This window comes from Coregonus lavaretus, assembly GCF_964263955.1.
Source record: "Coregonus lavaretus genome assembly, chromosome: 11".
Lineage (NCBI taxonomy): Eukaryota > Metazoa > Chordata > Actinopteri > Salmoniformes > Salmonidae > Coregonus > Coregonus lavaretus.
In genome coordinates this window covers 14,366,614-14,380,713 of record NC_139998.1, presented here as the reverse complement: position 1 = coordinate 14,380,713, position 14,100 = coordinate 14,366,614, and the positions used below count along the sequence as shown (strand labels likewise).

General features: G+C 43.1%; 1 protein-coding gene across 1 annotated transcript in view; it reads right to left on the bottom strand.

The window, feature by feature from the left end:
• The window catches only part of LOC311137274 (liprin-beta-2-like), a gene marked incomplete at its 5' end in the record, with an annotated part of 96,510 nt that overhangs the window by 51,286 nt on the left and 31,124 nt on the right, over nt 1-14,100 (bottom strand). The window contains 2 exons of the mRNA XM_084171674.1: nt 3,591-3,731; nt 12,039-12,152. Coding sequence (XP_084027800.1) covers nt 3,591-3,731; nt 12,039-12,152 — 255 coding nt within the window. The remainder of the gene's footprint in view (nt 1-3,590; nt 3,732-12,038; nt 12,153-14,100) is intronic.

The window sequence follows — 14,100 nt, the reverse complement described above, 5'->3', positions numbered from 1 at the left end:
GTGATGGTGTGTGGGGTGCTTTGCTGGTGACACTGTCAGTGATTTATTTAGAATTCAAGACACACTTAACCAGCATGGCTACCACAGCATTCTGCAGCGATACGCCAACAGTGTGCAAAGCTGTCATCAAGGCAAAGGGTGGCTACTTTGAAGAATATAAAATATAAAATAAATGTTTATTTGTTTGGTTACTACATGATTCCATATGTGTTATTTCATAGTTTTGATGTCTTCACTATTATTCTACAATGTAGAAAATTGTCAAAATAAAGAAAAACCGTTGAATGAGTAGGTGTGTCCAAACTTTTGACTGGTACTGTAAAATTAACTAATATCAGAAATCTAACAGTTGTATAAGCTCTTATATTAGAAGGATAATCGTAACTGTGTTCACAGTAACTAGAAGACTTATGTCCAGTATTAGCCCATTACACTGCAAAAAGAGACTCTGGTGGTCTGGTCATGGCAGTTCCTAATGAAGTTATAAAATGGTGATCAGACAGTGGGCTCTGACAGACCTACAGAGGAGGTGATCTCCTCGGGCGTCCCGTTCGAGCCCCTGTTGCTCTTTACGTAAGGGATAAATGCTGACGTTCTGTACATTACCTTGAAAATAATGGAGGAGGCGGAGCCGAGTCCCTTTGCAGAGTAAATTTTTCCAAGGTAATGTACAGAACATCAGCGTTTATCTCTTACTTATACCATAGTTGCCAAAGAAAACAATACTAAAGCACACATTTACCGGTAGAAATGCATACTTTTTTACATTTTCATTTTTATAAGAGAATTCATACTTTCCCATCTTTTGGTTGCTAGTCGTTCGTTCGATTAGTTCGATATTTATAGACGGAACACAGTTGTTCGTTCTATATGTTCCATTGCTATGCTCGCTGGCAACGTTCTTGTCCTTTGCTTGCTAGCTATCCAACTAGCTACGGCTAACACAGTCACGACCTCTGCAGCCAGAATAACAGCAAAGTAGATGCATTTGCGTTTGCTTAAGCTGTTTTCTATTGACATTCATTTTGGTACATCAATAACAATGAGCTGATGATGCACGATTCTGCCTGGTATAGCCAGAAAAGTTTGCCTTCTCGTCAGGACAGTCGACGCTGTTCATTACGAGGAGATCACATTGCATATCAAACACTAGGCTAGCTAAATAGTTTGTTGGGTAACACTTTACTTGACACCCAGCGTCATAACACGTTATGACAAGGTCATAACCATGTCATAATATGTCATAACAGCTGACCTAACTTGTCATAACCTGTCATAATATGGTCATACCACTGTCATGACACATACATTTAGACCTGTTCTGACATATTTAGCATTATTTTATGGCTAGTTATGACACCTACATAAGACTGTCAAAAGCCACAAAACCTACCACACAAGGCAAAACATTCCATTACACCATAGCCTACTTGTCAACAGTATGTTTATGTTACATAACATTTTATGAAATTGAGCATATATTCAATTATAATTGTAATTGCGCACAAATTGATGTCAGACATGCACCTACCCCAATGCTCTGTTGCTGATGACTGGGACAAATGCAGGAGCAGATTTCAGGAGCAGGACAAGACACCCTCTTTTTGACTGATGACTGATATAAGGGCCTGTACGTGATAGGCCTATCTGGCTTATATGAGTATGATGGTCATAATGCTTCTTGACAGTGTCATAAAGTGCATTTTCTTAGTCCAAGTAAAGTGACACAGGAGGGTCATAATGCTTCATGACAGTGTCATAAAGTGCATTTTCTTAGTCCAAGTAAAATGACACAGGATGGTCATAATGCTTCATGACAGTGTCATAGAGTGTATTTATTTAAAATATGTTGAAAAGAAAATGCCTGTAAATAATTCATTACAAGAACAAAGTACTTAAGAAACAAACTTTCAAACAAAAGGAAACTTCTTGGCATTCAAAATAAATTTGAATAAATGTGGGTTTTGACACTCTTATGTCGGTGTCATAACCAGCCATAAAATAATGCAATATACACTATATATACAAAAGTATGTGGATACCCCTTCACCTGTTGCTGACAGGTGGATAAAATCGAGCACACCACCATGCAATCTCCATAGACAAACATTGGCAGTAGAATGGCCTTACTGAAGAGCTCAGTGACTTTCAACAAGTCAGTTCGTCAAATTTCTGCCCTGCTCGAGCTGCCCCGGTCAACTGTAAGGGCTGTTATTGTGAAGTGGAAACGTCTAGGAGCAACAACGGCTCAGCCGCGAAGTGGTAGGCCACACAAGCTCACAGAACGTGACCGCCGAGTGCTGAAGCGCGTAAAAATCGTCTGTCCTCAGTTGCAACAACTGCCTCTGGAAGCAACATCAGCACAAGAACTGCTCGTTGGGATCTTTATGAAATGGGTTTCCATGGCCGAGCAGCCGAACAAAAGCCTAAGATCACAATGCGCAATGCCAAGCGTCGGCTGGAGTGGTGTAAAGCTTGCCACCATTGGACTCTGGAGCAGTGGAAACGCGTTCTCTGGAGTGATGAGTCACGCTTTACCATCTGGTAGTCTGACGGACAAATCTGGGTTTGGCGGATGCCAGGAGAACGCTACCTGCCCCAATGCATAGTGCCAACTGTAAAGTTTGGTGGAGGAGGAATAATGTTCTGGGCTGTTTTTCATGGTTCGGGCTAGGCCCCTTAGTTCCAGTGAAGGGAAATCTTAACATTACAGCATACAATTACATTCTAGACAATTCTGTGCTTCCAACTTTGTGGCAACAGTTTGGGGAAGGCCCTTCCTGTTTCAGCATGACAATGCCCCCGTGCACAAAGTGAGGTCCATACAGAATTGGTTTGTCGAGATCGGTGTGGAAGAACTTGACTGGCCTGCACAGAGCCCTGACCTCAAGCCGATCGAACACCTTTGGGATGAATTTGAACGCCGACTGTGAGCCAGGCCTAATCGCCCAACATCAGTCCCTGACTAATCCTCTTGTGGCTGAATGGAAGAAAGTCCCCGCAGCAACGTTAAAACATCTATTGGAAAGCCTTCCCAGAAGAGTTGAGGCTGTTATAGCAGCAAAGGGGGGATGCTCGACGAGATGTTCGACGAGCAGGTGTCCACATACTTTTGGTCATGTAGTTTATGTCACAACAGGTGTAAATATAGGGTCATGACAGTGTTATGACCATGTTATGACAGGTTATGACAAGTTGTGTCAGCTGTTATGATGCTGGGTGTCAAGTAAAGTGTTACCGTTTGTTGCTACACTTTGGGGTTAGAGTGGTAAAGGCACTGAGAGCCCACACTGAGACCATACTCCTTACTGATGGAATTATGTTTTTCACTTGGCATTCCATCCTGCTCTAACTAGGAAATACACAAAGTTGGCTTACTTCATAGGGCTTTGTGAGAATCTTACTAACAGCTGAGGGTATATGGTGCCACCATACAAAGCCCTGAGTGGAGAAAACAGTGCTATTCATTTTCAGAACAGGCTGAGTTTAAGTCAAGTTTAAGTAAATGTTTATGGTAAACCAGCCCAGAGTCTGTGATTCTTACACACCCATCCTCTCCCCTCCTCCCAGCCTGTACTACAGTACCGTACCTCAGCTTTGTTCTGCTGGTCCTCGCTGCTGTCGTTGTGGTTCTGTTCCTCGTCCATGCTGACCAGCTTCAGTTTCAGGTAGGAAACCTCATCCATCAGATCCAGTTTCTGGGTCTCCAATGTGGTCCGGCTCAGCAGCTCCTGTACCGCACACACAGCCGAAGAGACACACACATTAAAACTCCCCTACACACACACACACACACACTCTATCCACTGACCAAGGCGATCAGAGTGAAGTATAAAGTCAATGTGCCGCTCCACTGGGCACAAAACTCCCCCAAACCAACAGTTCAGCCTGGGAGCCCGGGCCCTGCTCTGCTATATATACACACTGCTATGTGGCTCTATTTTTACTTCCTCTGTCTGACTCAGGGAGGGAGAGAGGGAGAGAGAGAGAGAGAGAGAGAGAGAGAGAGAGAGAGAGAGAGAGAGAGAGAGAGAGAGAGAACACTAAGTTAGAGACAGACTCTAAAATATTCAAAAGACCTGGGACAGGAGCAGTGTGCGTGTGTGTGTGCATGTGTGCGTGTGTGTGTGTTTGTGTGTATAGAGCAGGTGGGTGTGTGAGCTTTGACTCTAGATTTCACACACAGTAAACACACTTCCCTTACGCCCTTTGGATTTCCCAACACCCCTCATCACTGGAGGCTGATTTCGGTTCCTGTTCCAGAGAATACTACTCTCTCCTTAAAATAACTTGCCATCATTTATATATCTGAATTAGGTGTGCCTTACCAAGACACCAATACACAGGCCTAGGCCTAAATGCATGATCTGCAATAAGCTATCCTAAATACCCCGACCAATACCCTTTAGTAGCTAAATTGTTCAGAGATAGCACAACTTTACTACGAGCCACTTAGTGACATCACATGAAATATATATACTCCCCACCACCAGGCAAAAGGGTTCCAAAAGGGTTCTTCAGCTGTCCCCATAGGATAACCTTTTCTCATTCCAGATAGAACCCTTTTGGGTTCCAGGAAGAATCATTTTGGGTTCCCAAAAGGATTCTAGCTGGAACCAAAAAGGTTTCTTTAACGGTCTCTCCTATGGGGACAGCCAAAGAACCCTTTAAGGTTCTAGAAAGCACTTTTTTTCTAAGAGTGTAGATGGACTGTAAACCACTATACAGTAATCACCACAGCTCAAGGGAAATACATTGAAACTAACATTTGCAACCCAACACCGGGATCAGCCGAGCATTTAGAAGAAATTTGAAGGTATTTTCCGTAAAAGACCAACAGTTGACACTGAGCTAGCTAGCTAAGCCTGATGAAATCCTTCCTTTGAACTAACTATGAAGTGAAACACATGCAGGATTATCTGCCCCTCCTAACTAGCTCTGCAGGCTGTGGCGTACTGATATCCAACTATCCATTTATCTAGGCTTGATTGGACTGTGTTGAACTGCTATAGGCTCTCATACAGAGTGCTGTGGCTGACTAGCCTGACTAGGTCAACATGCCACTCAGGCTTTCAGAGTCAGACAGTGATCAGACCAATGATGATATTCAGACACAGTGGTCAGAGTCCGGGGCCAAGCTCCCCTTTGTCCCTCTGAAACAGGACCTCTTCCCTTCCCTGGGTCAGTCTGTCAGACCTCTCAGCAGACCCAAGGTGCCACTAGCCTGGTCCCAGATCTGTTGGTGCTGTATAACCAACTCCTAAGACATACAGTATGTTTGGCATACAACACCCATAGTTGGCTAAACAGCCCAAACAGATCTGGAACCACTAGACCAGGCTAAGGTGCCACTGACTCTCTAACTGTACCGTCACATGCTTAGTCAAGTAGGACACAGGGAGAAGGACGGGGATCGGATGTGTGGTAGGTCAAGCTATCAAACCTGCAATCCTGCTGGACTGGCCCTCTAACAGCAAACATTCCTTCTTAACCTTTTACTGCAGTGGGCTAAATCAGGGTCACACAGACTGTTTCTTGGTAGTCTTAAACAAATCTACTTTGAAACAAAAGTATACACCTCACACCCATAGTTATGGGCTTAAAAAAAGAAGACACCTGTACCATGTCAGATATAGTTTGCATCCCAATATTACACTTTATATACATCACAGAAGACTGAAAAACATCAAAACCGTTTGACATTTTGGCGTAAAATAAATAAATAATGTTGATTATTATGAAATTATGAAAAATATGATTAACATTCCACCCATGAGGCCACTACGTCATTTGACTGCAGGAAAGCGGTAGGCTAGGCTGGTTTATACTTTGTCTATCGACATGTTTGTAGATAATTAGAATGTGACAAGTGTCGCTGGTCAAAACAACATTTAATTTATACTCCGGTGGAATGTCTTTAGACCGTCGCTGCGACTGTCGGTTTCCTTGTTGCAGACAGATGAATAAAGTTCAACTTTGACCCTGTCACTGCGTCCATTGTCATGGTTACCTGACTGGGACAGCAATGAGAGTGCACTTTCTAAAATTCTATTTACTGTAATTAGCTCGCCATTAACTTGTTAATAATGATCTTGTGAGTTTATTTTCCTGTAATAATGAATAAAACATTTCTAAAGTTAAGACGTTGCCAGCTATGATATGATTATTTGAAGTGGCTAGCCAGATAACAAGCTAGAAACTAACCAGCCTTTAGTGTGTGTGTGTTTGTTGTCATGGTTGCTTTGGAGCCCTGTACACAGTCTTGGGTGAATATTTCCTTTCTCAGAATGAGGATGGAGTCACTATGACATTCTGGTGGTTGGAATCACAAAATTAAATAGAACATATTGCATTATAAAACGGGTTGTTTGGATCCTGGATGCTGATTGGTTGATATGCGGGAGTTGTTGGACAACAACTCCTGCAAAATACAATGATGTGTTAATATTATAATTCCACTGTCCCGCAGCCCAGGCAGGAAATTCAACTTCATCTCCCTTGGGAAAAAAGCATGTACACTTAATTTTCCCATCATACTAATTGGTTTGCAACAGTTGGGGGTTGGATAAACCTACCTGTCTGCCTCTACGACCTGTGCAACAATGTATCATTTTACAAATGCGATCTCTCCTGTGCCAGTAGGCTAACTAGCCCAAGAATGAACGTGAAATTAATAATTGACCACGGAAACCGATAACATTCAGAATTCCATTCATTCATTAGCAATCGCAGTGCGGCCTATGTAGGCCTATTTATTCAATCATTATTTATTGAAGTTCTGTATTTGGGGAGTTTCTCCCATTCTTCTCCGCAGATCCTCTCAAGCTCTGTCAGGTTGGATGGGGAGCGTTGCTGCACAGCTATTTTCAGGTCTCTTTTAAAGATGTTAGATCGGGTTCAAGTCCGGGCTCTGGCTGGTCCACTCAAGGACATTCACAGACTTGTCCCAAAGCCACTCCTGCTGTGTGCTTAGGGTCGTTGTCCTGTTGGAAGGTGAACCTTTGACCCAGTCTGAGGTCCTGAGCGCTCTGGAGCAGGTTTTCATCAAGGATTTCTCTGTACTTTGCTCCGTTCATCTTTGCCTTGATCCTGACTAGTCTCCCAGTCCCTGCCGCTGAAAAACATCCCCACAGCATGATGCTGCCACCACCATGCTTCACCGTTGGGATGGTGCCAGGTTTCCTCCAGACATGACACTTGGCATTCAGGCCAAATAGTTCAATCTTGGTTTCATCAGACCAGAGAATCTTGTTTCTCATGGTCTTAAGAGTCTTTAGGTGCCTTTTGGCAAACTCCAAGCGGGCTGTCATGGGTCTTTTACTGAGGAGTGGCTTCCGTCTGGTCACTCTACCATAAAGGCCTGATTTGTGGAGTGCTGCAGAGATGGTTGTCCTTCTGGAATGTTCTCCCATCTCCACAGAGGAACTCTAGAGCTCTGTCAGAGTGACCATCGGGTTCTTGGTCAACTCCCTGACCATGGCCCTGCTCCTCCGATTTCTCAGTTTGGCCGGGCAGCCAGCTCTAGGAAGAGTCTTGGTGGTTCCAAACTTCTTCCATTTAAGAATGATGGAGGCCACTGTGTTTTTGGTAACCTTCCCCAGATCTGTGCCTCGACACAATCCTGTCTCGGAGCTCTATGGACAATTCCTTCGACCTCATGGTTTTTGCTCTGAAATGCGCTGTCAACTGTGGGACCTTATATAGGCAGGTGTGTGCCTTTCCAAATCATGTCAAATCAATTGAATTTACAACAGGTGGATTCCAATAAAGTTGTAGAAACATCTCAAGGATGATCAATGGAAACAGGATGCACCTGAGCTCAATTTTGAGTCTCATAGCAAAGGGTCTGAATACTTATGTAAATAAGTTATTTCTGTTTTTTATTTGTAATACATTTGCTAAAATTTCCAAAAATCTGTTTTCGATTTGTCATTATGGGGTATTATGTGTAGATTGCTGAGGATATATATTTTTTAAATCCATTTCAGAATAAGGCTGTAATGTAACAAAATGTGGAAAAATCCAAGGGGTCTGAATACTTTCCGAAAGCACTGTATACTATATACTGTATGTACAGTACATCTATGGGTGGAATTCATCCCTGGTAAGAATGTCAAACAGTACGCTGCAGATTCAGTAAACCATGCAGAAGGACATAGTCCTACTTAGTGGTGATCCCATATGTGGTGACACAAACTGTTTTATGCATGGGTGCTTACTGTTTAGACAAAGAGCTTTGTGTATATGTGTGTATACGTGTGTGTGTGTGTGTGTGTGTGTGTGTGTGTGTGTGTGTGTGTTTGGATTTACTATCCTTGTGGAGACCAAAAGTCCTCACAAGGATAGTAAAACAAGGAAAATTCAGACTAGTGGGGCTATTTTAGGCTTAGGGGTTAGGTTTAGGGTTAGGCTTACAATTAGGGTTAGGGTTAGGGGTTAGGTTTAGGGTTAGGAGTTAGGGTTAGGTTTAGAGGTTTGGGGTTAAGGTTAGGGTTAGGTTAGGGTATAGGGAAAATAAGATTTTGGATGGGAATCAGGTGTTTGGTCCCCACAAGGATAGTAAAACAAACATGTGTGTGTGTGTGTGTGTGTGTGTGTGTGTGTGTGTGTGTGTGTGTGTGTGTGTGTGTGTGTGTGTGTGTGTGTGTGTGTGTGTGTGTGTGTGTGTGTGTGTGTGTGTGCGTGCGTGCGTGCGTGCGTGCGTGCGTGCGTGCGTGCCTGTGTGTGTGTGTGTGTGCGTGCGTACGTGTGTGTGTGTGTGTGTGTGTGTGATTAAGACACATAGAAAGAAGACACTGTTTGACACTAACATCCCTCACTGGCATGTGGCTCTGAGTAAGTATAGGTCTGATGAGTCTATTGATGAAATAATCTGCCCAACACACTCATCCATTAGCTTTTACTGGAACTGGCAGCAGATACTGATAAGCATTCTCTTGAGACTCAGAAAATAGCTATCTCCATTTCAGGCTCAGAACAGCAGTGACAAAGATCAACCTTGCCATTGACCTTGCCTAATCACACCACACACATTGTTTGACCAGAACTCATTAAAACTTCAATGGGGCCAAACAATGTGAAGATAGACAGTCTCTGGTTATCAATGCAGGTCAAACACAAGGGTCCTGCTAAGATATACCAGCCACACCACAGAGCACTGTAGACAGTAGACACCAGTGGCTGTGGACTCTCCTATATAACCATAAGTAAGCATTTATTGTATATTCTGCATGACCATGTGAGGGGGAAAAAAGGTTTTCCCCTAGACCTGTGCTTATGTACAAAGGCAACCAAATAAAAAAACAAAATCTGCTTGGCATTTGAGGTCAATTAAACTGATAAACAACAAATTCACTTTTTACCATTGCCATTTATTGGGAGCAAACCGGCTGGATGAGACAAAATCACAAACTAGACAAAGGAGCTGTTGAAAAGCCCAAACAGAGGGCTTTTTGATTCCTAAATTGGGTAGCTTTGTGTGCCAATGTTTGGTACGCACATACAAGCTAATAAGAGGCATCAGCAGACACTGCTCAAGGGCTCCTCTCCGCTCACACACCCTCACCCCTGTCTCTGACGGTAAGAGCATAAACTGGACAGCTCTCACCCTGTCTCCCTCCCTACCTCCACAAGAAGTGGTCTTCTTTTTTCCAAAATGTTTATGTGCTGTTATAAATTCAGAAAGAATATGCTGTAATTATAGTAAGATTATGCAGTCTGCTTTTAGTGGAGCCCACTACCATAAATATATCTGCTCTTATAACACAATGGAGTCAGTAAGCCATAGGAAGTCACCTTGTAAGATCGAAAGAAATTGAACTTTGTTTCCCTCTTCTGAGTGACAAACTTTGTGCAATCGAGGTGAGTCACTCACAGGCCTGGCTCCAGGATGACATGCCTGAGGGGTCATTTTAAATCCATTGGGGGCACAACTAGTATTGCATTAGAGCCATAATAAAACAAGATTGGTCCTACTACTGTTTAAATGTACAAAAATGTATCTGAAATGTAGCCGTACACATCAACAACCGTCGTAGCACAAGAAAGCTATACAAGGGTATCGGAAATGTAGCCATAGCTGCCATAGGCCTACACATACTTTACACATACCAACACGAACAGGCCAGCTCGACAGGATGAGCACCACTAGGCTATCAAAGATTCTTACAACATTTACATTTACATTTTAGTCAATTAGCAGACGCTCTTATCCAGAGCGACTTACAGTTAGTGAGTGCATACATTATTTTTTATTTTTTTCATACTGGCCCCCTGTGGGAATCGAACCCACAACCCAACTTCAATAATTAGAACTATAGGCTACATTGCTGTCGAATTTGTGACACTATGCAATGAGCGTAACCAAGCCGCCACTTCTCCAGTTGCGCAATATTTTATATATATTATAAGCTATAGTAAGAGAGCAGGGAGGGGGCGAAAGAGTGGGCTAAGTGTCATTTTCATAGTATTGACATCACTTTTAAAGTAGCCTATCACACAATGACCGTGTATAATGCAAATTAGTAGACTACACACGGTATTGGTCCTACTACTGCGACATGCAAAATGTAAAAAATCTGGGTCTATCTGAAATGCAGCCATATACACAACAACTGTCATTTTGCTCACAAGAAAGCACGCAATGTTGAAGAGAAGCCCCACGAAGACTGCCCAAGATGCGCTCATTAAAACAGCACACACCGTAACCATCGATTCAGGACCATGGACAGAAGGCAGTGCGATTAAAAGATAACGTTAGATGCACTGCCAAATTCAGCACCACCATAGTGGACAGCCAGGACAACAGGAGCACTGCGCCAGGGCTCACCTCAGAGCACAACCAATTACGCTACATTGGTCATTGTCTCTATACCCACCAAATAACGCAAAGCTGTATATCTGTCAATAACAATTAGACCCGCAAAAGCAAACAATGACATTAGGAATCACAGATAAATCTAAAAGATGCATTGATGTAAAAAGCAAAGGCCTAAACGATACTATACAAAAACATTTGCTGCTAGGGTCCTCAACCTCGGTGGTCGGTCCTGCAGGCTGTTCGTTGAGCTTGGCATGGCTTTCGACATGGTGGTCCTCAATTTCTTTGCTCTTGGCAGTGCCCAGACATTTTTGGATATCCGTGCTAACCAAAGCTTAGCCAACTAGCTATAATTATTCAGTGCGCTGCTACCAAAACTTAACAAAGTTACTAGCTAGCCTATTATTAGCTGTCTGAAAAAGCGGGGGAAAAAATCCAATGAGCTTCCTAAACAAGGTAATGAAGGTGGTACCTTATGACATTGTATGGCTAGGTGCCCAATCAGAATGTATTTTTGGATTTTAAGTACAAAATATTACATCCCCCCTCCCTCACCCCTCCTCAGATAAAGAGTTAACACCCGGCAAATAGCCTCTGTCCCGGTCAGCGCTACTGGCAGGCCCGGCAGTGCAACATCGGCAAAACCGGGCAGGGTAATTCATATACCATATACAAATTCTATCTGGGGGGTCCCTGCCTGGCTTTGCCACCACGTAGAGCCAGCCCTGGTCACTCACAAGCAACAGTATTTTATGTTAGTAGGAATGTTATGAATGAAAACCACACTTCCTGTTACTAATTTACCACACACTTACTTCACACTAAAGGAAACATAATAATATAATATAATATGCCATTTAGCAGACGCTTTTATCCAAAGCGACTTACAGTCATGCGTGCATACATTATTTTTTTTTTGTGTATGGGTGGTCCCGGGGATCGAACCCACTACCTTGGCGTTACAAGCGCCGTGCTCTACCAGCTGAGCTACAGAGGACCACACATAACAGGTTGTCCGTTCTATTTGTTACTGAGCAACCTTGTAATATTTAACCTTGCTCTAATCACACATTGCTCTAATCACACATTTACAAAATACAGTTGATCTAGGACTAAAACAAGACTATGTTTATGTAGGAAACAAGTTGAGGTAAACAACAGCAGTTAGCTCTCTAAGCTGAGCAGTGGTAGAGTAGTGGTAATGTAGTATGTCTCTTACCTGCTGTAGCATTTTCTCAGTGGAGTTGAGTTTGTGGTAGTGCTCCTCCAGAGAGCTCTCCAGGTCTCGGATCTTCTCTCCTTGGGCCTCCACCTGGTCTGTGAGCACGCTCACCTATAGCACACACAGCCAACCCACACAAAGGACACCTTAGTCACTCATGTTGAGAAATACCTCCTCTCTCCTGGTCAGGACTGGAGCTACCCGTATGCTAATGCTGCTAATTCTTCTGACAACACACAGGTAGTTTCACTTCATTCCTCAGCCGGAGTAGAACTCTATGTCAACAGCCAATGTGAAATATCATAAAAGATAACCTACCCTTGCCATGGTTCACTGAACTACAAAAATTGAGCTGAGTAAACTTAGCCCACAACTCTGGCCAGCCCACAATGAAGCAGGTAAAAGGGAAAGCAAGCACCTCCCTTTTACCTGCACCACCCAATAATGTTTTCAGTCAACTGGGCCAGGCCCGTCGGCCAATCAGCAGCGTTTGTCAGAGGGGCTTGAGGAATATGCTGGCATGTGCGAAAGAAAGGGCTACTTTGGCACAAGGCTAGTTTTAAGCAGCACACGTTGAGCCAGATAAGGCATGACAGAGGCCGAGAAGGAATAGGGAAAATATAAATATGCAATGTGTAGACTACATTACAAATGTATAAGCTACCAATTACACAGATGTAAAAAAGCATGGAGCATCCTGACAAATCACTTGAGCCTGATGTTTACAGTACAACCAAAGACAAGGCATTATCCAGACACGTTTGTTTGGGAAAAGAGGCAATGTACTAGGGGCGTACTGTTTGACTGAGTTCCTCTGCTACAAACAACCAGCCCCCAGCCCCTCTAGCCTGCCCTGGACATTTTAACATCTCTGTGATATACTGCCGTCTCTCTCTCAATTTAACAGCAGAGCCGTGAGGTCACTTGGGCCTGTGGACAGAGATGTCTCTGTCCCCCTAATGCCTTTACACTAACCTGACGTGACCCTTGTGACAGTGAGGAGGAGCTCTCTCAATTAAATTATATTAAATTCAAAGGGCTTTATTGGCATGGGAAACATATGTTTACATTGCCAAAGCAAGTGAAATAGATAATAAACCAAAGTGAAATAAAAAATAAAAATGAACAGTAAACATTACCCTCATAAAAGGTTCAAAGGAATAGAGACATTTCAAATATCATATTATGGCTATGTACAGTATTATAACGATGTGCAAATAGTTAAAGTACAAAAAGGAAAATAAATAAACATACACATTGTTTTTGTTCTTCACTGGTTGCCCTTTTCTTGTGGCAACAGGTCACAAATCGTCCTGCTGTGATGGCACACTGTGGTATTTTACCCAATAGATAGTTTATCAAAATTGTGGGTCTGTGTAATCTGAGGGAAACATGTATCTCTAATATGGTCATACATTTGGCAGGAGGTTAGGAAGTGCAGCTCAGTTTCCACCTCATTTTGTGGGCAGTGTGCACATAGCCTGTCTTCTCTTGAGAGCCAGGTCTGCCTACGGCGCCTTTCTCAATAGCAAGGCTATGCTCACTGAGTCTGTACATAGTCAAAGCTTTCCTTAATTTTGGGTCATTTACAGTGGTCAGGTATTCTGCCACTGTGTACTCTCTGTTTAGCGCCAAATAGCATTCCAGTTTGCTCATGTTTTGGTTGGATCTAATTATGTTCCTGTTGCTGTCCTGGGGCTCTGTGGGTTCTGTTTGTGTTTGTGAACAGAGCCCCAGGACCAGCTTGCTTAGGGGACTATTCTCTAGGTTAATCTCTCTGTAGCTGATGGCTTTGTTATGGAAGGTTTGGAAATCGCTTCCTTTTAGGTGGTTGTAGAATTTAATGTCTCTTTTCTGGATTTTGATCATTAGCGGGTATCGGCCTAATTCTGCTCTGCATAAATTATTTGGTGTTTTACGTTGTACACGGAGGATGTTTTTGCAGAATTCTGCATGCAGAGTCTCAGTTTAGTGTTTGTTCCATTTGGTGAATTATTGGTTGGTGAGCGGACCCCAGACCTCACAACCATAAAGGGCAATGGGTTCTATAACTGATTCA